Source organism: Ictidomys tridecemlineatus, chromosome 5 (genome assembly GCF_052094955.1).
Source record: "Ictidomys tridecemlineatus isolate mIctTri1 chromosome 5, mIctTri1.hap1, whole genome shotgun sequence".
Lineage (NCBI taxonomy): Eukaryota > Metazoa > Chordata > Mammalia > Rodentia > Sciuridae > Ictidomys > Ictidomys tridecemlineatus.
In genome coordinates this window covers 9,265,732-9,289,039 of record NC_135481.1, presented here as the reverse complement: position 1 = coordinate 9,289,039, position 23,308 = coordinate 9,265,732, and the positions used below count along the sequence as shown (strand labels likewise).

The 23,308-nt window shown below is 38.1% G+C and overlaps 1 protein-coding gene across 4 annotated transcripts in view; it reads right to left on the bottom strand.

Moving 5' to 3' along the window:
• Window positions 1-938: 938 nt before the first annotated feature.
• Window positions 939-23,308, bottom strand: part of Sin3a (SIN3 transcription regulator family member A) — a 57,922-nt gene continuing 35,552 nt past the window's right edge. For 3 of the 4 annotated variants that reach the window (XM_040275241.2, XM_040275244.2, XM_040275243.2), the window contains exons 13-21: window positions 21,795-22,033; window positions 20,067-20,250; window positions 18,606-19,179; window positions 16,244-16,413; window positions 12,498-12,671; window positions 10,071-10,163; window positions 8,854-8,948; window positions 4,298-4,523; window positions 939-2,078 (exon numbers count right to left, since the gene is read on the bottom strand). In XM_040275241.2, coding sequence (XP_040131175.1) covers window positions 1,848-2,078; window positions 4,298-4,523; window positions 8,854-8,948; window positions 10,071-10,163; window positions 12,498-12,671; window positions 16,244-16,413; window positions 18,606-19,179; window positions 20,067-20,250; window positions 21,795-22,033 — 1,986 coding nt within the window. In that variant the 3' untranslated portion in view covers window positions 939-1,847. The remainder of the gene's footprint in view (window positions 2,079-4,297; window positions 4,524-8,853; window positions 8,949-10,070; window positions 10,164-12,497; window positions 12,672-16,243; window positions 16,414-18,605; window positions 19,180-20,066; window positions 20,251-21,794; window positions 22,034-23,308) is intronic. The other variant, XM_040275242.2, reaches the window with a different exon arrangement.

Here is a 23,308-nt window from a genome sequence, read left to right as displayed (position 1 = left end):
ACCCTGTAACACAAAGCCTAAAAACAGAGATATACCTTGTGTTTTGAAAATCCAGGAGCCAAACTTTTTCTTTGTGTTGGGTGTTGGGGATTTTTAATTAAAAAGTGAACAAACAAAAAAAAAATACATAAAGCACTCTTGATTACAACTGTGACTAGTATGATTAGGGTGATGGTTGCTGGAAAAAAAACCCACCAGATGACTGAGGGCTAGTTAGTCTTTGTTCAGAAAATCCAGGTTATTCACATATAAAATTCCTTATCATTCATGTTTAAATGTATGCCAATTTAATTTTATGTGATTAAAAAATCTATCTCACACTTGGAGTTGCTAAGGAAATTTATCAAATTCTCTCCCTCCCAAGCCCACTTGTACCTCATACCTTATACATACTTCTTTCAAATACTGGTTTGGTATTTTAAGTTGTTCACTCTCATTCCCAATAAGGAGAAGATTAAAAAAAATAGTTGTAAATACAAGCTACATAGCTTAACAAACACCCAATATAAAAAGTATTTCAAGAGAGAAATACATGTACTAAAAGATTGAAGTACTCTATTTTTAAATTTTTGGGTATTTTAACTTGGGAGGAGTGCAAGTGACTAATGACTACTTAAAGCAAAATTCTGTTTGTACCCTGAAAAAGGAACTGAAGCCAGAATCACTGCTTCACAGCAGTTCTCTGGTGAGGATAAGGGACTTGGGTTGAGAATTTATTCCTTAAGTAAGAACCAAGCTTTATTTATGTACAAAAAAAAAAAAAAAAAAGAAAGAAAGGAAAAAAAAAGTTGGGGGTGAAGGAGAAGACAAAGTTTTACACAAAAGTACTACAATGGTAACTCCCTTTGGTAAAAAGTGTAATAAATGTCTTATACATCTGTTCATAGGTTCTAAATCTGAAGCCACATAGTACTATGGTACACAAGAAGCTAGAGCAATTATGCTAGCACATCAAAGCATATTTCTTTTAATAAAAAATTGACAGTATGTACATTATTTACAAAAAAAAGAAAAAAAAAACAAGTTAAAATTGTGTGTGTGTGCATGTGTGTCAGAGTAAAGCTGGTAGATGGCACTAGGGTAGACTAGTAAAGGAGCAGGTACAAAACAGTTCCACGGGAGCTAAAAAGGACAACTGATTTGAACTTGTTGAAGTTGAGAACCAGAGGAGAGAGAAAGGGTGGACAGCAAGGGATTTGTCAGGAATCAAATCCACAAGATGATTAATCCCTAAGCCAAACTGTGAGTCCCAGATAAAAACCTAATGGGTGATTTTAGATGTGCTCAAGTGACCAGGAGGAAAGAAGAAGAAAAAAAAAAAAAAAAAAAAAAAGCCAGATCCAGCCTTTTTTCCTTTTTGGAGGGAATGAAGAGGAGTGCTGACCATCAATAGTTACAATCCATTTGACTGTTAAGTCCTTCCCCAATCTGTTTTGTAAATGCACCTTCATCCAGTCAAAATGTGAACAGCATCCGGTTTTCTCATCGAAGGTCAGGAGACTATTCGTAGCTCTGCTGGTGTGTGGAAGCAAGCCACATTATCTCTGTGCTTGCATGGACTTCCTTCCCCTCCAGGGCAGGCTAATACTCAGAAATCCCCTGGGAAAAATGCCAGCTCAAGCTTTGTATGGTATTCACATTCCTTATGTGCATCCTACTTGGTGCCAGCTTGCATCAGTGGCCATGTCTCAGGGAGACCAGTGAGACTTGAAAGGCATTGTCCTTTCTTCTTCAGTGTGTGTGAGCATCAGCGCGCGCGCGCGTACACACACACACACACACACACACACACACACACACACACACACACACACACCCCTCTCAAGTTATCTTCTCTGGTTTTGCAGTTAAGGGGCTTTGAATACTGTGCCGTATTTGACACGATACTTGTTAATGCTCACAAAGTGCAGGGTCTCTGTGTCACAGGTGGTGGTACAGGGCACCAGGCCCTCCAGCCCCTCACCCATGAGCCACTTGCTGGTCTCCGCTGCCATTTCACGGGGCACATGTTCCTTGGTCCATTTATCTACCCAGGCCTGGAACCTCTGATGTAGTCGCTTGCTTACACGCTCATGGGACTATAAAACAAAAAAAAAAAAAAAAGGAAAAGAAAAAAAAAAGAAGCATAACCAAAAAATCCCTTAAATACAAAGTTCAATTTTGTCTTAAAGTAGCAGAAGGAAGATGTAGGCTCTTAGATATTACTGGCTAAAAATTAAGTGGGGGGGGGGGGGAAGAAGGCAATAGATATTTTCTGTTAAAAAAGAAAAGAACTTAAAGAGTACTATAAGGAGATGAAAACCCATAAAACTTCTGAAGAATTACCAATACAGCACCTGGGCAGAGTAAGCATAATACGTCTCAATTTTAGTATACATCAGTATCACCTGGGGAATTTGTTAACAATACAAAATTTACTTAGTCCCACAAATCTGCCCCCCCCTTTTGTTTGTAGTGTTGGTGATCAAACCCAAGATCTCACACATGTTAACTTAGTTCTACCACTGAGCTATATTCTTCAGACACAAATTTGCATTTGAATTCAGACATGCTGTTTCTAATGTACCTCAGATAAGAAATAATGAGCTCTTGCTCTTAAGTCTTTTCTATCAGCATGGAGATCTATTTCTATGACATATAGTGCAAAGCAAGGTCTTAAATCTCACTCTGCATTTACCATTATTACCCTACTCTGGCCAGCAGAGTCTAGGCACAGATCTTCACTGGTATCCATATGAAAAGCATAGCTCAGTTCCATGAAAAATCTGAATTAGAGACAAGCAGCTATACTCAGTGCCATGAGAAAATACATTAAATTGCTTGCCCTACATCTCTACCTTGAATGTTCTGTAGTCCCTTCCAACGTAACAGTTTCAGTCTGATTTACCTCCAAACTGAACAATCCCTTCCTGTAAACAGGTATATATTGCTGAACTTTCAATTAAGAATAACAACAAAAAATTCCCCAAATTAACCAGGCATCTTTGATGCCTCTTCATTTACCTCCACATTTGACTCACTACCACATCTTGTCAATTCTATCTCCAAATTTTATCTACAATCTAATTTGTACAATTCCACTGCTACCCTAGTAGCCTACTTCTTATTTGTGCCTTGAAGTAATGGACATTTTCTTTGAATAGAAAAAACTTCTCCCTCAACTCTTCACCACACTGGCCCTTACATTGTTCAGGCCTTGAACCTCACCGCCTTACAGAAATCTCCAACAAAGCAAGGACTGCGTGTCAGTCCCTTGAGCCCTTCATCTGGTTTGTGTCCCTAGTAGCACATGTCATAATACCACAATTGCTCTACTTCATGGTTATGTCCCAGGGCCTGGCACAATACTCAGTACATAATTCATCAGGAAGGTAGCACAATGGCAACAGAATGTGAAAACAGAGAGGATCCATGCAAACAGAAGATCAAAAACCATTTGAAAGGTAAATACTGGGAAGAGCTTCACTAGAATGTGGAATCAGGTATTTGCTTTTATGGGTTAAACCATACATCCCAAAATTCCTCCAGTTAGGATATATCTGGATACAGATATTGCACCCAGGAAAAAAACACAAAGATCCAGAAACACCAACAATTGCCAGCTGAACACAAGAAGCTATTTTCCCTTCCAGTCTTCAGAAAGAACCAATCCTGCTGATACACTAATATTGAACTTCTAACCTCCAGAACTTCAAGATATTTTCTTTTTAAAGGGGGGGGGGGTGTGTGCGAAGATTAAACTCAGGGGCACTCAACGACTGAGCCACATCCCCAGCACTATTTTTATGTTATTTAGAGACAGGGTCTCATTGAGTTGCTTAGTGCCTCGCTTTTGCTGAGGCTGGCTTTGATCTTGTGATCCTCTTGTCTCAAGCCTCTAGAGCTGCTGGGATTATGGGTGTGTGCCACTGTGCCCAAGTTAAATTTCTGTTCTTTAATTCACACAGTTTGGGGTACTCCATTACAAAATCCTTAGCAAACTAATGTACCTGCTTACCCAACACTTCTTAGTTTTAAGAAGAGTTTTTTTTTTTTTTTTTTTTAATTTCCCTGGTAAAGGGATTGAACCCAGAGCACTTAACCTCTGAGCCACATCTATTTTATATTTTCAGACAGGGCCTGCTAAGTTGCTGAGACTGACTTTGAACTTGTGATCCTCCTGCTTCAACTTCCTGAGCTGAGGCGTGTGTCATCATGATCAGAACAAGAAAGGTTTTTAAAAGAGAAGAAAACAATCAGAACCCCCCACCCCCACCCCACTCATGGCTAAGAAGAGAAATTTGTTACTGGTTCTCACCTGATGAGCCCGGAGCAAGGCAGTTCTTCGATACATGTAGTCCTCTGACTTGATCACATAAACCATCTTATAGGAATTGAGTTTGAACCTACACTCCAGCTTATCCAGGCTATCCACATTCTCCATGGTCTTCTTGCTGTTTCCTTCTTTCCCTTCCTTTTCCTGTTGTTCTCGACCACGCTGACACTTACGGATCCTGCGAAGATTCCTGCAAAGCAGAAAATGCCTGTAGGATGAAAGTTCATCCAGATGTAGATTTCTATAACTTCTACACCAAATGAGCTTTTCTTATTATATGCCTTCAGAGCACTTTTCACAATTTTAGTTACCTGTATTAAAAAATGTTCAAGTGTTTCATTGTAAAATAAAATAAAAAGTTAAATGGCAAAGATACACAGAATTTAAAAAAGTAGCAATTGTCAATCATCACACTCAACTAGGATGTTTTTCAAATGACAAAATATGATCATACTATATATTTTATTCAACTTTTTTCTTACTGTCATGATTTTTTTTCTTTTTAATTTTACTACATAGATTTCTTTCTTTCACTCCCTCCCTCCCTCCCTTCCTGGTACTGGGAATTGAACCCATGGGTGCTCTATCACTGATATATGCCTTCTAGTCCTTTTCATTTTTTTGAGACAGGGTCTTACTAAGTGGCTGAGACCTCAAACTTGTGATCCTCTACACCAGCCCCCTGAGTAGCTGTGCTGGCAGTTGTCACCACCATCCCAAGCTTTTTCATTCTCTTTAACTACTACAGAGTAATAACCTAACCACATAATAGAAAATAATTTGAAGGCCCATTTTTAATTTTTTTTCCGAAAGATAGCTTATACCCATTGCCATTTTAAATAGGTAGGAATAAAATAATTTACAACATCAATGGATGCAAAAGGAGTGGGGAATAGTGTTTTTAGCCTAATTCTCAACAACATTCAGTGAAGATAGGTTATCAGGCAGACAATGGTTTTGTTTCCCATAGTTTGCTATTAAAAACATTGTTTCAGGGGCTGGGGATGTGGCTCAAGCGGTAGCGCGCTCGCCTAGCATGCATGCGGCCTAGCATGCATGCGGCCCGGGTTCAATCTTCAGCAGCACCACATACCAACAAAGATGTTATGTCCGAGAATTAAGAAAAAATAAATAAATGTTAAAATTCTCTCTCTCTCTGTCCCGCCCCCCTCTCACTCTCTCTTAAAAAAAACAAAAAAAACAAAAAACAAAACAAACAAACAAACAAAAAAAAACATTGTTTCAGTGAAGATGATCTTTGTAAACATGATTTCTATCTGATAACAATGCTTATGTCAAGGACTTTTGGTATTGGGGATTGAACCCAGGACCACTGAGCCACATCCCCAGCCCTTTCTTGTAGTTTATTTAGAGACAGGGTCTTGTTGAGTTGCTTAGGACTTCGCTTTTCTTTTGCTGAGGCGTGTGTCATCATGATCAGAACTCAAATTCCTCCTGCCTCAGTCTCCCGAGTCATAGGGATTACAGGTGTGCACCACCATGTCCAACACTCTCAAGGACCTTTGAACACATTTGCAATCAATATTAAGATTTAAATTTTCAGGCAAAACTACAAAATGTGGCAAAAATGATAGCAGCAACCATAAACTTGACAAGCTAGCTTTCCAACTTAAAGATGTGCTTGATGAAATCAGTGGGAGCATTAGTGAGCGTGCCTTTGGGGGTAAGGGTATAAAATGTGTATAAAATATAGTATTATATAAAATAATACTATATATAGTATATAAATAATATATACTATAAAAATATAGTATTTTGTGAATAACTCAGTAAACTAGTATCTTCCAAATAACCAATCACATGAAGTTATGAAATCATGAATGAAAAAAAATTCCTTCAAGGTATAAGATAAATCAAAGGATTTTCACCTAATTATTTGAAAAACTCATTGATAATGCAACTAACCTTTATAAAATTTTTAAGTTTTGTTGTCATCTCAAATATTACAATTATGTGAAAACAGTCCTTTTCCAGCTAGATACGTGTGTCAAGCCAGATTTTCTCCACTTATTTAATACAACTGATTGAATAAGGAAGCAGATAGAAATTCAGCTGTTTTATTAAGCCAGACATAAGAGATTTGCTGAATAATAAACAATATTACTCCACCAATTTTGTTTTGAATTAGTGAAGTAAACATTTTAAACAATCTTCAGTTTTGGTTTCTAATACAGTAATTATTATCAGTATAATCCCCCTTCAGGCCAACCTCAGCAATTTAGTGAGGCCCTAAGCAACTTATACCCTGTCTCAAAATAAAAAATAAATCAGGGCTGGGGATGTAGCTCAATGGTAAAAATGCCAATGGGTTCAATCACCAGGACAAAAAAAAGTTGTGTTTATTCTGATTTGGTTTATGTGTAAGGAGGTAAAATTTTTAGCATTTAATCCATGTCTATATTTACTACATGTCTTTTAAATTAGAAAATGCCTTTTTTTTTTTTTTTTTTAAACAGCAGATATGGTGACATACACCTAAAATCCCAGAGGATTTTTTGGGAGGATGAGGCAGGAGAATCACAAGTTCTAGACCAGCTTTGGCAACCTAGCAAGATCCTGTTAAAAAGTAAAAAGGATGGGAATATAGATTACTGAAAGTGTGTACCTGGGTACCAAAAAAAAAAAAAAGAAAGTAAGTTTTTTTTTTTTTTTTTTTTTACTATATGTGTTTTTTTTAGATTTTACCTTTAGTCCATATTTGGGAAAAAAAACAAATAAACAAAAAACAGTGTTTTCTTAACATTTGCCTAAACCTAAACATTGCCTGATGAGTTATTAAACTTCATAGAAAACATGTGCTGTATGAGCTATTCAAATGTGTTCTATTCAAATATTATTTTCAGATGCAAATATTATTTTCAGATGGAAGTATAAACTAATAGATATAATGATTAAAAGAGGGGGAGGACAATATGTTTTATGTGATCCTTTTGACTCCATTTGCTGATTGTACTGTACATTGGCTGTTTGACCTGTGACCAGTTACTTCATCATTTATTTTATAAACAGCCATTTTTAAATTCCTATGAGAGGCACCTTTTTCTATCATTTAACTTATCAGTGCCTAAAATTATATGGTCTTAATGGTTGTGCAACACTAAAATGTACACTTTGCCTTACATTTTTGGTAGGTAGAAGTGAGGATCCTATTTTATGATTTTATCTCCCAGTAGCTCAGGAATATGAGAATTAACTTCTGACAACACAGATTATACTTCTACTTAATTCTTTCTGAGCTATATCCCTAGCCCTGGAATACTACTTTTTTTAGTAATGTAAGATGTAAGATTTCAATTCTAAATTTCCCATTCTATTTTCTAACTTCTGAAATATTGTTCTCTCCTTTTTTCCTTATCTCCTCCCCTCCTTCCTTCTAGCACTAAGAACTGAATCTAGGGTAACTCTACCAGTGAGCTATATGTCCCTCGCCCTTTCTATTTTTGAGACAAAGCTTTCATATATTGCTGAGGTTGGCCTTAAACTTGCTATTCTCCTGCCTCAGCCTTCTAAACTCCTGTAATTATAGTCCTATACCACAGATGCCCAGCTAAAATATCGTTTTCGTACTTAGAAGATCACCATTACAATTTGCCTGAATATAGGGGGAGAATTTAAAATTCTGTGCCAGGGCTGGGGTTGTGGCTCAGTGGTAGAGTGCTTGCCTAGCATGCATGAGGCACTGGGTTCTATCCTCAGCACCACATAAAAATAATAAAGATATTGGATCCATCTATAACTAAAAAATAAACGTTTAAATAAATAAATAAAAATTCTATGCCAAAAAGTGTTAACACAGCAGCTCTAAGACTGCTATCCTTTGGAAGTCCTCCTTAGAAGTTTGGCCCTTGGCTTGAGTGTGGCATCTGGGATTTGGGAAGATCTTCAGTTGCTTCTAAAAATCATGCAGTGGCCCAATATACCTACTAATTATACAAACTGGGATTTATGCCCAAAATTTGCTTTTCTTCTGAGTCTGGGATTTTGGTACATGTCTGAAAGAGGGCACCTACATAATTGGCACTCAATAAAACCCTGACATCGAGGCTTTAATGAGCTTCCCTGGTAGACTGCATTTCACATATATTATTGGAAAAATTAAAAGTATCTAATGTGACAACACTGGGAGAGGACTCTTGGAAGCTTGTGCCTTTTCCTCCAACTTTGCCACAGACACCTTTTCCCTTTGCCGATTTTACTTATATTTTCTTGATGTAATAAAACCTAGTTAAAGGTATAACTACGTGCTGAGTCCTCCTGATCAATTACCAAACTTTGGAGACTCCAATAACCCATTCAGTGCAGGGAAGTTACTGCTAATTCTTTAAAACTCTCACCTCCCTAAGACTCTGAGGCATGCTCCAGGTAAGTATGTATTGCTATAGACACACAAACCTTGAATTTAGCATCCTCAGCAGATAGAATAAACAAGAATAAATGAAAACTCAAATCTGATTTAACTCTCTAATCCTCAACTGTGCACAAGTATAGATTGCCAACTGGTGACTTGGTGCACTCACCTTGGAAGAAATACTGGTTTCTGTGCCAGATGTTCACGAAGTTCAGGAGAGGTAGTATCAGAATTCATATATCGTTCTACATAATCTGACCATCTCTAGGATGAAAAACACAAAATGGAAGTGGAGGGGAATCAAACACTGAGCAACATCCTCATCAAGCAGTTTAGTCAATTCTATGACTAACTGTACATGTCAAGATTAAAAATCAGACAAAACCAAACTTTTCCCCAATGACATGTTTGCTACTCAATATAATTCTTAGATTTAAAAAATTTCAAAGCCAGGCATAATGGTATACACCTAATTCCAATTACTAGGGAGGCTGAGGAAGGAGGATCGAAAATTCTAGGCTAGCCTGGACAACTTAGCCAGGTAGTGTTTTAAAATAAAAAATTAAAAGTGTTGTGGATGCAGCTCAGTGGCAGAACACTTCCCACAATGTAAGAGGCCCTAGAATTAGTACCCAGTACCACAAAAACAAAATGAAAAATAAGTTCTGTTACCCAGTAAGATGACAAGTTTCTCTGATATGCTTACGTTATCAGAAGTCATAAATGGGGCTGGGCAAAGTGATACACATCTGTAATACCATCAGGGAGGCTAAGGAAGGAGGATTGCCAGTTCAAGGACAGCCTCAGCAATTTAGGGAGACCCTGCCTCAAAAATAAAAAGGGCTTGGGGTATAGTTCAGTGGTAGAGCACCCTCAGGTTCAATCCCCAATACCAATAGAAATCACAAATGAGTAGAAATTGACTCACTAGCATGTTTTATTTCCCCACAGATAATTTTACCTTACCTGCCAGACCAACTATAATAATCACATCACTCTGTCAATTCTATGAATTTACAATTTCTGGCTTCACCTAGCCTAATAAAAATTAACATGAAACAAAGAGTCAAGATAAGGACACTAAAAATGACATCTCATTTGTTGTTTCTTATACTTTAGGAAAAACAGCAAAGATGCCAACCATGATTTCTCAGGAGACATGGCTTTACTGAGGGTAAGTTGAGACTGCCATCAACCTTAAACATCCACAGCAGTCAGCCATTCTCTTTAGTTGAAAACATGGATGGAATGATCTTCACCTTAAGCATTCTGATCCTTCAAAAAGACCTCAGGAGCTTTGGTCTTCTAGAAGACAGGGCCATAAGGCACACTCAGGATGTGCCAGTTCTGCTTGGCATACAGGATCTATAATACACTTGCCCATACCTCTGCTTCCACAGGATCATCTGAGTTTTCCTCTTCTGTGTCCAAAAGCTCAATGGTCAACTGAACCTGGCCTTGGCTCTGAATGAACATAAGCTGAAAATAAGAAGTCAAAGTATAAACAATTACAAAAATCTTGATTTTATCAGAGTTTTTTTTTTTTAGTTTTCGGCAAACACAACATCTTTTGTTTGTATGTAGTGCTGGGGATGGAACCCGGGCTGCACACATGCCAGGCGAGCGCGCTACCGCTTGAGCCACATCCCCCAGCCCCAAGAGATTTTTTTTTTTTTTAAATTGATAATTTCCAAAGCTATTAACTTCAGAAGCTCTGGGAGTTGGGGAGGAAATAAAGTTCTAAGATTTTGTTTTAACTAAAGAGCTGAGGAAGATACTCAAAATTTGAGAGGCCATTGATAAAAAACAAATAAAACAACAAAAAGTCCAATCTTGCTACTAGCAAAATTAAATAGGTACTTCTTGAATTAGCTAAAATAATAATAAAAATAATAATAGCCATTAAGAATGCTTTAAAAAACAAGTATTTTGGACTGTAGCTTAGAGGTAGGATGTAGCCTGTCTACCATGGGTGAAGTCCTGGGTTCCCCTCCACACCAAATTTGTGTGTCCACCAGGGGAAAAATCCATATGCCCATTTGATTGATAATCCCACTTCCAAGACTTCATACAAACATGTAAACAAGTCTGTGGTGTTTAAAATAAAATGTTAAAGAAGTATTTTTGTGTCAGGTATGGTGATGCAAGCCTGTAATCTCAGCAGCTCAAGAGACGAGACTGGAGATCTCAAGTTCAAGGCCAGTCTCAGAAACTTAGGAGGCCCCAAGCAACTTAGTGTAATCCCGTCTCAAAATAAAAAATTTTAAAAAGGGATAAGGATGTGGCTCAGTGGTAAATCCCCAGTATCAAAAAAGTATTGTTACAATGTCATAAATTGCATTTGAAGTTCTTGAAATTCTAGGTTCTCTTAAGATTATTTAAGATGTTGAAGACCCAGGTATCGTCGTTATTGTCGCCTGAGCAAAATAAATTACAGTACACTTTGCTTAGTATGAGTGCATTCTAAAAATACAATGAAGCTGAACAGGTGGCACACACATTGTAATTCCAGCAAGCTTGATAGTCATTTTGGGGTGGTTTTGTTGTTGTTGTTGTTTTTTTTTGGAGAAGCGGGTGTATTGGTACTGGAGATTAAACCCAGGGTGCTTGACCACCGAGCTGAGGCAGGGAGATGACAAATTCAACCAAGATCAGCCTCAGCAAATTAGTGAGGCACTGTCTTTAAAAGGGGGGGGGGGGCAGGCGGCGGACAGAGATGTAGTCCAGTGGCAAAGCCTCATTGGGTTCAACCACCAGTACTCCAAAACAAACAAAATTCAAGCAAGCAGTCTGCAAATGTTATCAATATTTATTTCTGGAAATAAGTCATTATGGTTGTCTAATAATTACTTTTTTATTTTTAGGTACTGGGATTGAACATAGGGGTACTTTACAACTGAGCCACAGCCTCAGCCTTTTTTATTTTTGAATTTTGAAATAGGGTCTCAGTAAGTTGATGAGACTGGCCTCAAACTTGCAATCCTATTGCCCCAGCCTCCTGAGTTGCTGGGATTACAGGCATCACCTCTGGTTTGAACATTCTTTAAAAATATGTACAGTTCCTCCCCGCCCCCCAAAAAAGTACAGTTCTGGTAAGGTAACTTGTTAGCATATACAAACCCATGGGTTTAATCCTCACCACTGCAAAACAACAAAAATATGTGTACATATATTTACAAAGCATTATATGAAAAAAGTAACCATAAAAGCAGAATACAACATAGTAAAAATAAAACATAATAATCCCAGTGGCTTGGGAGACTCAAACAGGAGGAAGAGACAAAGCCAGCCTCAGCAACAGCAAGGCGCTAAGCCCCAACTCAGTGAGACTCTGTCTCTAAATAAAGTACAAGATAGGGCTGGAGTGTGGCAGAGTGGTTGAGTGCCCCTGAGTTCAATTCCCCGTACCTCCCCCAAACACACAAACACCCCAAAACCATAAAAAAACAACAAAACCATCCCACAGACCTCATTTTAAAAAAACACAGGAAAGGGGCTGGGGATGTGGCTCAAGTGGTAGTGCACTCGCCTGGCATGCGTGCAGCCCGGGTTCGATCCCCAGCACTACATACAAACAAAAGATGTTGTCTGCCGAAAATTAAAAAGTAAAACAAAAACACAGGAAAGAACAAAACTAGATTGTCAGGGGAGATGACTACTTCTACTTTTCCATGTTTTTTGTATTTCTTCTGATGAGCCCATTAAGAGTTCCAGGAGGAAAATCACTTGGTTAAAATACTGCACTTTGAATTTTGGTAGAGCCCTAATAACTTCAGTTACCAACAAAGGCTTGGTCACATGATCAACTCTCACCTTGAAGCAGTTCTCATCTGACATAAGCTGCTCTGCCTTTCGCTGATAGGTTGACTCTAGGAGGCTCCTTGAAGTCTGTGTGTTTAGCTGGCCCCCAGTGGCCCCATTATTGTTTTCTGCCAGATAAAGATCAGTCACCTGCACACAAATCTCATCACTGACAATGTGCTGCAGCTGGAATCAAGTAAGGACAAGTCATCAGTAAACCAAAAAAATATTTCTCCCTATAATCTAGTCACTCAACTAGAAAAGTGAGGGTTTTGATTGGTAATTTTTAATAATTAATCACACAGAAGCACTGTTATCATTTTCTTGACGAGTAACCAAGTGAAAGTCTGCAACTTTATTAGTGATTCATAAGTACAACTTTATTTAAAAGCAAAAATAGGACTGGGGGTACAACTCAGTGGTAGAGCAGTTACCTACCATGCTTGAGACTCTGGGTTCAATCACCAACACCAAAAAAATGAAATACAATTCTAAGGATCTTTAAGAATTTTTCCATGGCTCTTTTAGTTTTTCATTGGAGTACTAGGGATTGAACCCAGGGGCGCTCTACCATGGAGCTGTACCCTTGGCCCTTTTTATTTTTTGAGACAAGAGTCTCATCAAGTTGCTAAAGCTGGCCTGGAACTTGCAATCCTGTCTCCAGAGTTGCTGGGATTTTAGGTGTGTGGATTGGCACCTTTTCTTCTTCTTCTTTTTTTGTACTAGGAATTGAATCCAAGGGTTCTATTTTAAGATAAGGTCTAAGTTGCTTAGGGCCTCACTAAATTGCCGAGGTTCCGTTGAATTTGCAATCCTGCCAAAGCCTCCCAAATAGCTGGGCTTATAGGAGTATACCACTGTGCCCAGCTTTGGCTCATTTTAATTAGCACTTTCTATTATTTACAATTTGTCTTCACACATATCCTTTTAAAAATATTTTTTAAGTTGTTGAAAGACTTAAAAGACTTTTATTATTTATTTATTTATATGCAGTGCTAAGAATCAAACTCAGTGCCTCACACATGCTAGGCAGGTGTTCTATCATCAAGCCACAAATCCTGCCACTGTCTTCATATATATTCTTATTTAGTTCTCAAAAAAAAAAAAAAAAAAAAAAAAAGCAGGATGAAAAGGAAGTCCTAATATTCTTTTTTTAAAAAAATATTTATTTATTTTTTAGTTGTACTTGCACACAATACCTTTATTTGTGGTGCTGAGGATCGAACCCAGGGCCTCACACATGCTAGGCAAGCGCTCTACCACTGAGGCACAACTCCAGCCCCCTAATGTTCTTTTTGAGGTAACTATGACAACTCATTTTTAACACTAAATAGTCTTAAAATGACAAGTAGGTATTTGTAGATAACTAGACACAAGCAGAGTCAGAAGAGTGAGTGGTTTGAAGGAGGAAGAAAGGGCAACTGCAGATGATTACATAAATTACAATAAGTTGATATAAAGGATTCTGATATTATGATTTGGTTACACAATGAAAAGCTTAACATGCAATGTTTAAGAGAATTAAAAAGCAGGGTGAAAAAGTATGTCAAAAGACTGATCTCTCTCTAATATGCAGATGCTTTCAGTTAATTACTTTATTAAAATAGACTATATTAGCTGGGTGTCACCACGTTATGCATGCCTGTAATCCCAGCAATTCAGGAGGCTGAGATTGGAGGATCTCAAGTTTGAGATCAGCCTCAGCAACTTAGCAAGGCTCTACACAATTTAGCAAAATCCTGTCTCAAAATAATAAAAAGGACTGGGGATGTGGCTCAGTAGTTACTGCCCCTGAGTTAAGTCTCTGGTACAAAAAAAAAAAAAAAAAAAAAAAAAGACTGTCAATGAGTCTCTATTTATATCCTCTTTTTGTATCTGGCCTTACCCTGCATCTTTGGAAAGGGTAGCACTACAAATCCAGAGACAATTGGGTATCCCCACTTTTTCCCACCCTTGAAGGCTGGCCATGTTCTCTCTCCTGGTAATTTGAAATTATGTCAACTTTTTACAGAGGAGCAGCTACTTGAAAGGCTGGGGCCAAAGGCTTTTCTGGCAAGTCTAAGAGGAGTGGAGAAGGCTGTACATGCTGAACATTCATCTGTAGAGAAACATGAGAAAGAAGCAAATGGGGTTGTGGTTCAGTGGTAGAGCACTTGTCTAGCATGTGTGAGGCACTGGGTTCAATTCTCATGATAATGAACTGCATATAAATAAATAAAATAAAGGTCCACTGACAACTAAAAAATATTTAAAAAAAAAAAAACCAAAACCTCACTGATTTGACCCAGGTGGGGTGATGCACTCCTGTAGCTCGGGAGTCGGAGACAGGAGGACCACGCAAAGCCAGCCTCAGCAAAAAGCGAGGGGCTAAACAACTCAGTAAGACCTTGTCTCTAAATAAAAATACAAAAATAGGGCTGGGGATGTGGCTCAGTGGTCAAGTGTCCCTGAGTTCAATCACCAGTATAAAAAGACAAAAAACAAAAAACAAAACAAACAAACAAAAAACCTCACTGATTTGAGGTGTTTTGAAGGAAAACTGTTTCCTTTAAAAAAAAAAAAAAAAAAAAAAGGTTGAGACAGTATGTGTATCAAAACCTCAGGCTTATAAAAAGTTTTACTGGCTTTCTTTGAAAGTTGTTGTGCTGGTGGTTATGAAAGACTTTATTCCTTGCTATAGCAAACTCAAACTTGTAAGCAGAAATAGGTAACTGGAGTTATTATTTTATATATATTTAAGGGATTGACACAGTTTGTTTTTCAGAAATTGTGAGCATAGCTGACTGTATCTATATAATGATATCTGTCAGTCACCATTATGGTAAGGCCCAACAATTTCTTCAACTTTGAGGAAGACAACTTTTTCTAAGACCCAAGATTCAGTCATACGAAGCTTTCTTCCTAATCTTTGATATTGTGGGAGGGGTATAGAGACATGCATCTTTTCAAAATCAAGACAAAAATATGGGTAACTTCAAAAGGATTCAACATTTTATCCCAAGAGAACACTGAGCAATAAGCCTTTTCCTTATATAGTGGCAGTGTGGGTTCTAGGGTTAGAATTACTATTTGCTTTTTCCAGGTTTTTACTTTCCAAAAGTTATGTATCCATCAACCCTGATCTCTATGGGAGCTCAAGCCAAGAAGTAAAAAACTTGACCATACATTAAGAGGTATTTGTTACAGATGTTATTGTAAAGAACCACTTATTTACAAACTTTCAAGAACAAAAAATAAAACCAATCAATCAAATGTGTAATGTGGAGTAAAACTCAAGATGGGAAAAATGGGCAAAATATTGAAAAAGATTTTATATGAAACCCTTCTTGGTTTCATATAAAATACAAGCAAGTACACAGAATTAGCATCCATCGATGAGATAATATTATACACTGCTGACTCCTCACAAACAAGAGAAGGAATAGGAGGGCAGGGCAGGGAGCTGGCCTTTGGATCTCTGCACTCTGTACATGTGGCCAGGAAGCAAGGGTCTGAGGAGGGTTTACACTACTGTGAGGGTACACTCGAGAATTAAAGGAGCCAATTCTGAGGCTGGATTAACCACACTTTGTTAACATGTGAAATCAGACTTCATCTTAACCCTGCCCTTTCCATTTCAGAATGATGCATTTATAAACACTGTTATTTGAACAAACTGCCTTTCTTTTTCCTACAGAAATCTTGCCTTTCTTCTGCTTGACCCTCTTTTAGGTAAGAACTTTTTCCCTCACAAGCACTAACCTCCACCATGCCCTCACCTGTCTAACGATGCTCTGGATAAGTTTGTCCATAGTAAAGGCAATGTAGGCGTGAATGGTGAACATCTCTCTCAGTGAATCTTCATACTGTGATGAGTCTATGTTGCCATCAAGCAGGCTCCGCACCATGTCCAGGAAAGCTGGGTAATAATCTTCTACATCAACATCCACTGTGGGAGAGATAAGATAGGTGAGGTCTTACCCTGCTAAGAAAAGATCAAGGACACAGGGCAGGGAAAAATCCCACAGCTGGCCCAAACAGTATTTGAAAAGGCAAATAAATACTAGATATTCAAAACATATTCATTCAACCCACAGCACACTGAGATGAAATATGACAGGTGGCTATAATCACCAGTGCTGGCTATGAAAGGACAGTGACTCTGCAACTTCAACAGTGACTTCTAATTTCTGATTGACTGTGCCAGAAAGATACTTTATAGCACTGCTGGGTTCTTCTTGATAGAACAAAATACTTCAGGGAAGAAGGGCCTTCAAAGAAGTTATTTCTCTAGCCTGCAGAAGAGCATTCCTCACAGCAATCATTTGCTCATAAAGCTACTTCAATGAAACATGAAATACATTCGAGAAAAGACAGACACTGTTCATACACTAGCACTGCGAAATCGCTTCAGAACAGAAGTACAAATTAAATCCTCTATGAATAATGAAGTAATCTGCATTTGTCAAAAGTCCTTTTGTTTAAAAATGGATTTGCAACATTGTACTTCGAAAATTGCACTAAATGATCTGTACTTGCCCCACATGAATCACTGTCAACCTCTAGCTAGAATGAGTCTTACTTATCACTAAAGAGACATCTGGAAAGCAGAGGGCACAAAAAACAGTAAAAGCTCTCTTGAGCTTACTAAAATAAGCCCCATTAAAGTTCAAAACCTATTCTCTAAGATAGTGGCACAAAGAGGCTACTGAGGTCTTGGCTACATTCTCTTTCTTGAAAACAAAGGTGTTCACTGGAAAAACTCATTGAGCTGTACAATTCTGATTTGCTTACATTTTTGTACATATTGCACTTCCAAAAGAATGACTAAAAATGGGACTGGGGTTGTGGCTCAGCAGATCACTCGCCTAGCACGAGCGAGGCCCTGGGTTCTATCCTCAGCACCACATAAAAATAAAGGTATTGTGTCCAACTACCAACTAAAAAAAAATTTTTTTTAAATGACTAAAAATGAAAAAACCCCCTAAAATACGGCTGGAGATGTGTCTCAGTGGTTGCCCTTACTTCAATCCCCAGTACTCCCACCAAAACAAAGTTAATAGCAAAACTGATCTATCTTCATTTTTGGAGGTGGAATGAAATCATTATGGATAAGCACAACAGTACAATTACTATGTAAAAGAAGGAACTGACTTGAATTACCTCAGATTACAACCAGTTTGAGGGATGGCACTATCACAAGACAAAACTATACTTTAAATCAGGTTAAGTCAGGTCTCAAGCCAGAATTAGGCCATTATATCTCTAATTTCTATCCAAGCAGAGGAATCATTACACTTGGTCCAAAATTCTTTTTGAAACTAGAATTAATTCAGATAAGGGCTTTTAGAATTAATTCCCATGATTATTTTGGTACACAGAAAATTGGGGCCATTCATGGGATTCCTACAATAGCACCCATTAAAAAGAACACCACCACCATCCCTCACTCCTCAGATTTTCTATTTCCTGAAGAACCCAGTAAAAAGGCCTCATGAAAAAGTTTTTGGCTCACAGGTCAAGTACCTAATTTATGAACTGAACTGTTATATGGTGGCTTCATTAACACTACCTTATTTTCCTTTTCTTGAATTTTCTGTCTTTATTCTTATTCTACTATGCCTCACACCACCTGTATTGCAATCTCCTTTTCAGAAACTACTCCTACTTATTAGGAATGAGTCATGAACCCCACTAAAGAGAAGTCCATTCTCACACATCTGAGAAAATTTCCATCTATCTTAGGCATGATTAACTAGGAATTGATGTACTTTCTTGGTGTGAAATTGAAGTCTCTGTTGTCTGTACACTATGAAGTAACCCTGAGATTTACCACTTGGGCAGTTGATCTCCTGTCCCCAGTGTGTCTACAGTACCAACAACTGGTGCACCGTCTATGATCCTAGCAGTGTGCTATGCATATTTTCTTATTTCCTAGCAAGTCCATAAGGTAACACTTAGTGCCTCCATTTATGAAGTAAATAGGTTTGCTGGGTTAAAGTAAACTGGAGAGGTAGGATTTGAACCTAGTTCAAATATGGCCTGTACTCTATGCATAAAAGAAAGCACTTCCAAGTATAACTAGGTAATGAGGTCCCCAATCCCACATATCCTCTGTGAACCTACAGTCTAGGCACTCACTAGGTTCTTTGAGCCGTAACTGGATGGCAGGGCTCTCACTCTTTTCTCGCTTTATGCCTAGCACTTCACGTTCCCACTCTCGCTCTCGGTTTTCTTCTTCGATTTGCCGTTCAGCTTGGGAACAAATTCGCAGCAGCCTCAAACACAGAATCTGGTGTAGTCGCATAAATATATACCAGTTGTTATTGACATAGAAAAGGTTGTATACTTCATCCATCCCTCTTAACTTTTGAGCCGCTGTGTTACTAAATAATAACTTTGACTTAGGGGGACTGCCCCCAACACCATTGTGCTTCTTGGCTGCCCCTGTGGCTTCATCTACATCCATCTCTTCTTCTTCTTCCTCTTCTACATCAGAAAGATCACCTCTCTGAGCAAAGAGCAGATCTGGAATGAAATGATGCATGATTTGCTTGATTTTATACTTGTCCTCCTTCTGAATGCCTGTTTGCCTCTTTACATGATGGATAATCAGAGCAGCAGCATCTTCCAGTATCTGTTTGTCTTCATAGGCAAGTGAGAGGTGTGGACCAACAGGTACACCAGCATTCTCTTCTGTAGCCTGCTCTTGCCTCTGATGGGAGAGACAAAAGTATTGTGTGACATGTTTATATCCACAAACCTACAAGACTGTACAAGTAGTACATTCCATTAACAACCACAGTAGTTAACTAATCCTAAAATTAAGGAACGACAGTAACAATAATTTTTGTGTCTCTTCCAGAAACAAATAGGTAATGTGAAAATGTGTTTGATGCAAAAATATGACTTATAGGAAACAATGGGATAGAATTAGAACCATCTTTTACAATTCTGGATTAGTATCTGTGCAGGATACAATGAGGACTGGGACTCACAAAATAATTTGGGGGTGGGTGGGGGAGGGTGATAATATAACATTGAAAAAACATGGATAGGTAAGATTACGTAAGGGCTCATTTACTATTGAGTTTATTTTAAAACTCAGGAACATAGACAATTTCTAAGAATTCCCACTGTACTGCATTTCTATTTCCTAAGACTATAAGCTCACAGAAAGAATTTCTTAGAATTCATCTCTGTATTGAGGCTCCTAGTACTATTTATAGTACTGATAAGTATGCTGAGTAAACAAGAATTAAAAAGAGTTGAGGTCAATGATAAGTTTTTAGGTTGTAGCTGAGGTTGAAATGATCTATATGAATATGAATACAAGGCATTGTTTGAGGGAAATATATGGTGAAAGAAGTGGGAGGACGAAAGCATGAGGTAAAATCTGAAACTAGTGAAAATGTACGTATAAGGGTAAGGCTTAAGTTTAAAATGGTAGGATCGGGAATATAAAAGGTTATGACAGCCATGAACCAAGAACTGGCAGGTCTTGGAGGGTATCACTTTCCTATAACAAAAGAAATTTCCAAAAATCAAAGCTATGCTGAACACGAAGACTGGAGTCTCTTCAGATGAAGAACCCTCGCTCACCTCATCATAAATACTCTCAATCTCATTGAGTAAGCTCTTAGACCTCAGGACCTTGGTGTCATTTTGTTTAAAGTTGATGCCCTGGTGGTCCAGAGACTTCAAGTAGTATTTCTCATTTTGCTCTCGCCACACCTTGTTAAAGCCTCTCTGAGCTTCTCGCCATTCTTCCTCTTTCATCTTCAACCTAGTGGGGGTCAGAAAAGGGGTAGAAACAATATGTGGGGATTCAGAGGGTTTCAAAATAAGAAAGATGGCAAGCTTACTTTCTTTCAAAAGTCAAAGATGCAAGGTCTTTCAAGATTATTGACAATTTGAGATAACATCAAACCAGTCTTGAATTTTGTTAAAAAAAAAAAAAAAAAACCAACACTCATTCAAAACTTACTTCAGGGAAGTAATTTTCCCAAGACAGAAATCTTACCCAGAACAGTTAATTCTCAGAAAGCATTTCAGGGACTGTAGGTGTAGCTTAGTGATAGAGCACCTGCCTAACATGCGTAAGGCCCGGGCTCAATCCCCAGCACCATAATTTTTTTTTTTTTTTTTTTTTTTAGAGAAAACATTCCACACTATGGCACCCAGTAGTAGATCATTAAGTATTCTTTGAAAACATGGTTCTTTTCCTTGGCCAGCTAAAACAAGGTTAAACCTTTTACTCTATTACATGACTAATGTTTACTAATGCTAAAGAAAATACAAAGTACAAGAGCAGAGAACTTGCACAAAAAAGTTCATTTGGACAGTCTGCAAAACTGCGACCAGAACAACTAATTCTAATGCTCCAGAAGAATAAAAACCAAAAAAAAACACTACAAGTAAAAAATACACTATGTCTCAAAAGCCAGAAGTTACATGCTACTGGTAAGAAGAATAATCATCAATTTGTGTCAGATCTTGAGGGGAACCCTAGGTAAAAAAATAAAAAGCTGGGTATCTGTGAACTGTGTAGCAAACCAGAATTAACTTTTACCAGGTGACATTGAAAGGAGAGTCAGTTACTAATAAAAGAATTAGTGTGGGCAAGAGTGTTTTAGACTTAGAGAGCACAGGGGGGCTCAGCCTCCTGCACTGATGCCTGGACTTAGGTGGGCACAACATGTTGCTCCTTTACACCTAAGTCTGACATGGAAGCTTGTTAGCTTAGCTATGAGAAGTAAGATATTCTTGGCAAAAACGGTAAATGAGGTCCTTTTTCATAATCAGCATGTATCAGATTTTATAATGACAAAGTGATTTTTCTTATTAAAAGCTGAACTAAGACATTTACAGTAGTTAATCCTCAGTGGCAGGAATACAGATACTTGTTTCCTTCTTTGTTCTTTTTATATTTTAAATCTAAACACTCCCGAGATGGCCAAGGTGCATACCTGTAATCTTAGCTATTTGGAAGGCTAAGGCAGGAGGAACACTTGCACCCAGGAGTTTGATGCTGGACTGGGCAACATAGTGAGAACCCCATCTCTGTAAGCTCATTAACTAAAAATGATAAAACCCTTCAACTGTACACACAAAGCACTCCACTATAAACTTTCAAGATTTGTTCTTTAATCTTGGTTACACAGAACCCCCAAAAGAAGTTCTACTATCCAAACCCATGCGCCTGATATCCAAACACCAGAGCTGGAGCACATTGGAGGTCTCATGGGACAATCAGATTAAAAATTAAGAGCCTTATTTAATGAGACACTGAAACATACTAAAGCACGAAGGGCACATTTGCCTGGGTACCTTTTAAGGACAATAGGAACAGCAATGGAAGGATTCTTCCTCAGACCATCAATGATGTCAGCCGCTTTATCAGCATATATCCTCTGGAGTGCTTTTCGATGGATGACTTCCGAAGTACCCCCAAGGGTGTTATCCAAGCGAAATTTGGCTTGTTCCTCAGCAGACAATCGGGAAAGCTTTTTCTGTATTGCTTCTAGAACTCGGATTGTTGCCAGATTGGTCTCTAAAACTACATCAAGCTAAAGAGGAAGACAAAGGTGTCAGGATCTAAATCAGTTGGGAGAATAAAGTAGGGAGTCAAAACTCTCTGGATTTGAATCTGTCATACTAGCCAAATATGGATTAAAATACCTACTACTCTCATGAAGGTTTTTTTTTTTTTTGAGTAAATGATATGATCCATGTAGAGTGTTTAACATAAGGCCTGGCAAACAAGAAACAGCCAAGATTTCCAACACTTCGCACACACACACAAATCCAATAAAAATGGAGTAGTAGTTATTTTTACTCCTATTATCATTATTATCACCACCACCACAGTATGCTTAGAATTGCTAATCTTAGGTGAGAGGGATTTAACAGGCAATTTCATTGAAAGTTCTCTCTGAACCTTCCTAAATTGCTAAGACCTGTTACAGTTAAAACAAACAAATAAACAAAAAACAACTCCCAAAACTAAGAGTTCTACCCATGGTTCTATTTATGGGTAGCCACTTAAATTGTTACTGAACTGTTGGCACTTATTCTTAGGCAACAACCTACCTGTCCTGGCAACATTTAAATATCTTTTCCCAAAGCTTAAAAAAAGAATCTCTAAATAAGAAATTTTTAAAAAGTGATTTAATAGTCTCAAGGGACTAGTGTTTCCTAAATTCTCTTATTTTGGGGACTGCAGCAGGCATCAAGTATTTCTAGCTCTCTGTCCTCCCCAATCTTCCTGGCTCCTAGATGATTAGATAGGGTAATATAACTACTTCTGGTAAATGAGCTGTGATGAGGTGAGAAGTAATGTTTATTATTTCAAGACTGGAACATTTAGGTGTGTGAGGTCCTTCTGAGCTCTCTTCATTCTAGGGACTAGCATTCAAACTAGTAGCACTGTTAGCATAGGTCCCTAAGTAATTCTCATGAGCAAAATCCACTGTTAAACATGAACACACAACATAGCATGATAAATAAGCCTTCTGTTTTTCTAAGTCACTGAGATATGGGAGTTGCAACACTCCTTCAAATAGTCTATTCTGCCAAATTCGAAGCATATACACACACCCAACAAGCCACACTTCTTCTCCTTTGCCCTTAGAGTCATAAATGGAAAATGAAGATGTTGCCTCTCGTTTGCAGTTGAGAAAGAAAAGGAACAACTTATTATAACTGAACTGCTGGCACTTATGTTTTCCAAGTCATTTGACCTTGCTAACATAGGTAATAAAGAAATGCTTTCTGTAGTTTGATGAAAGACCCCATGGGTGCTGGGAATGTGGCTCAGTGCTAGAATGTTTGCCTAGCATGCC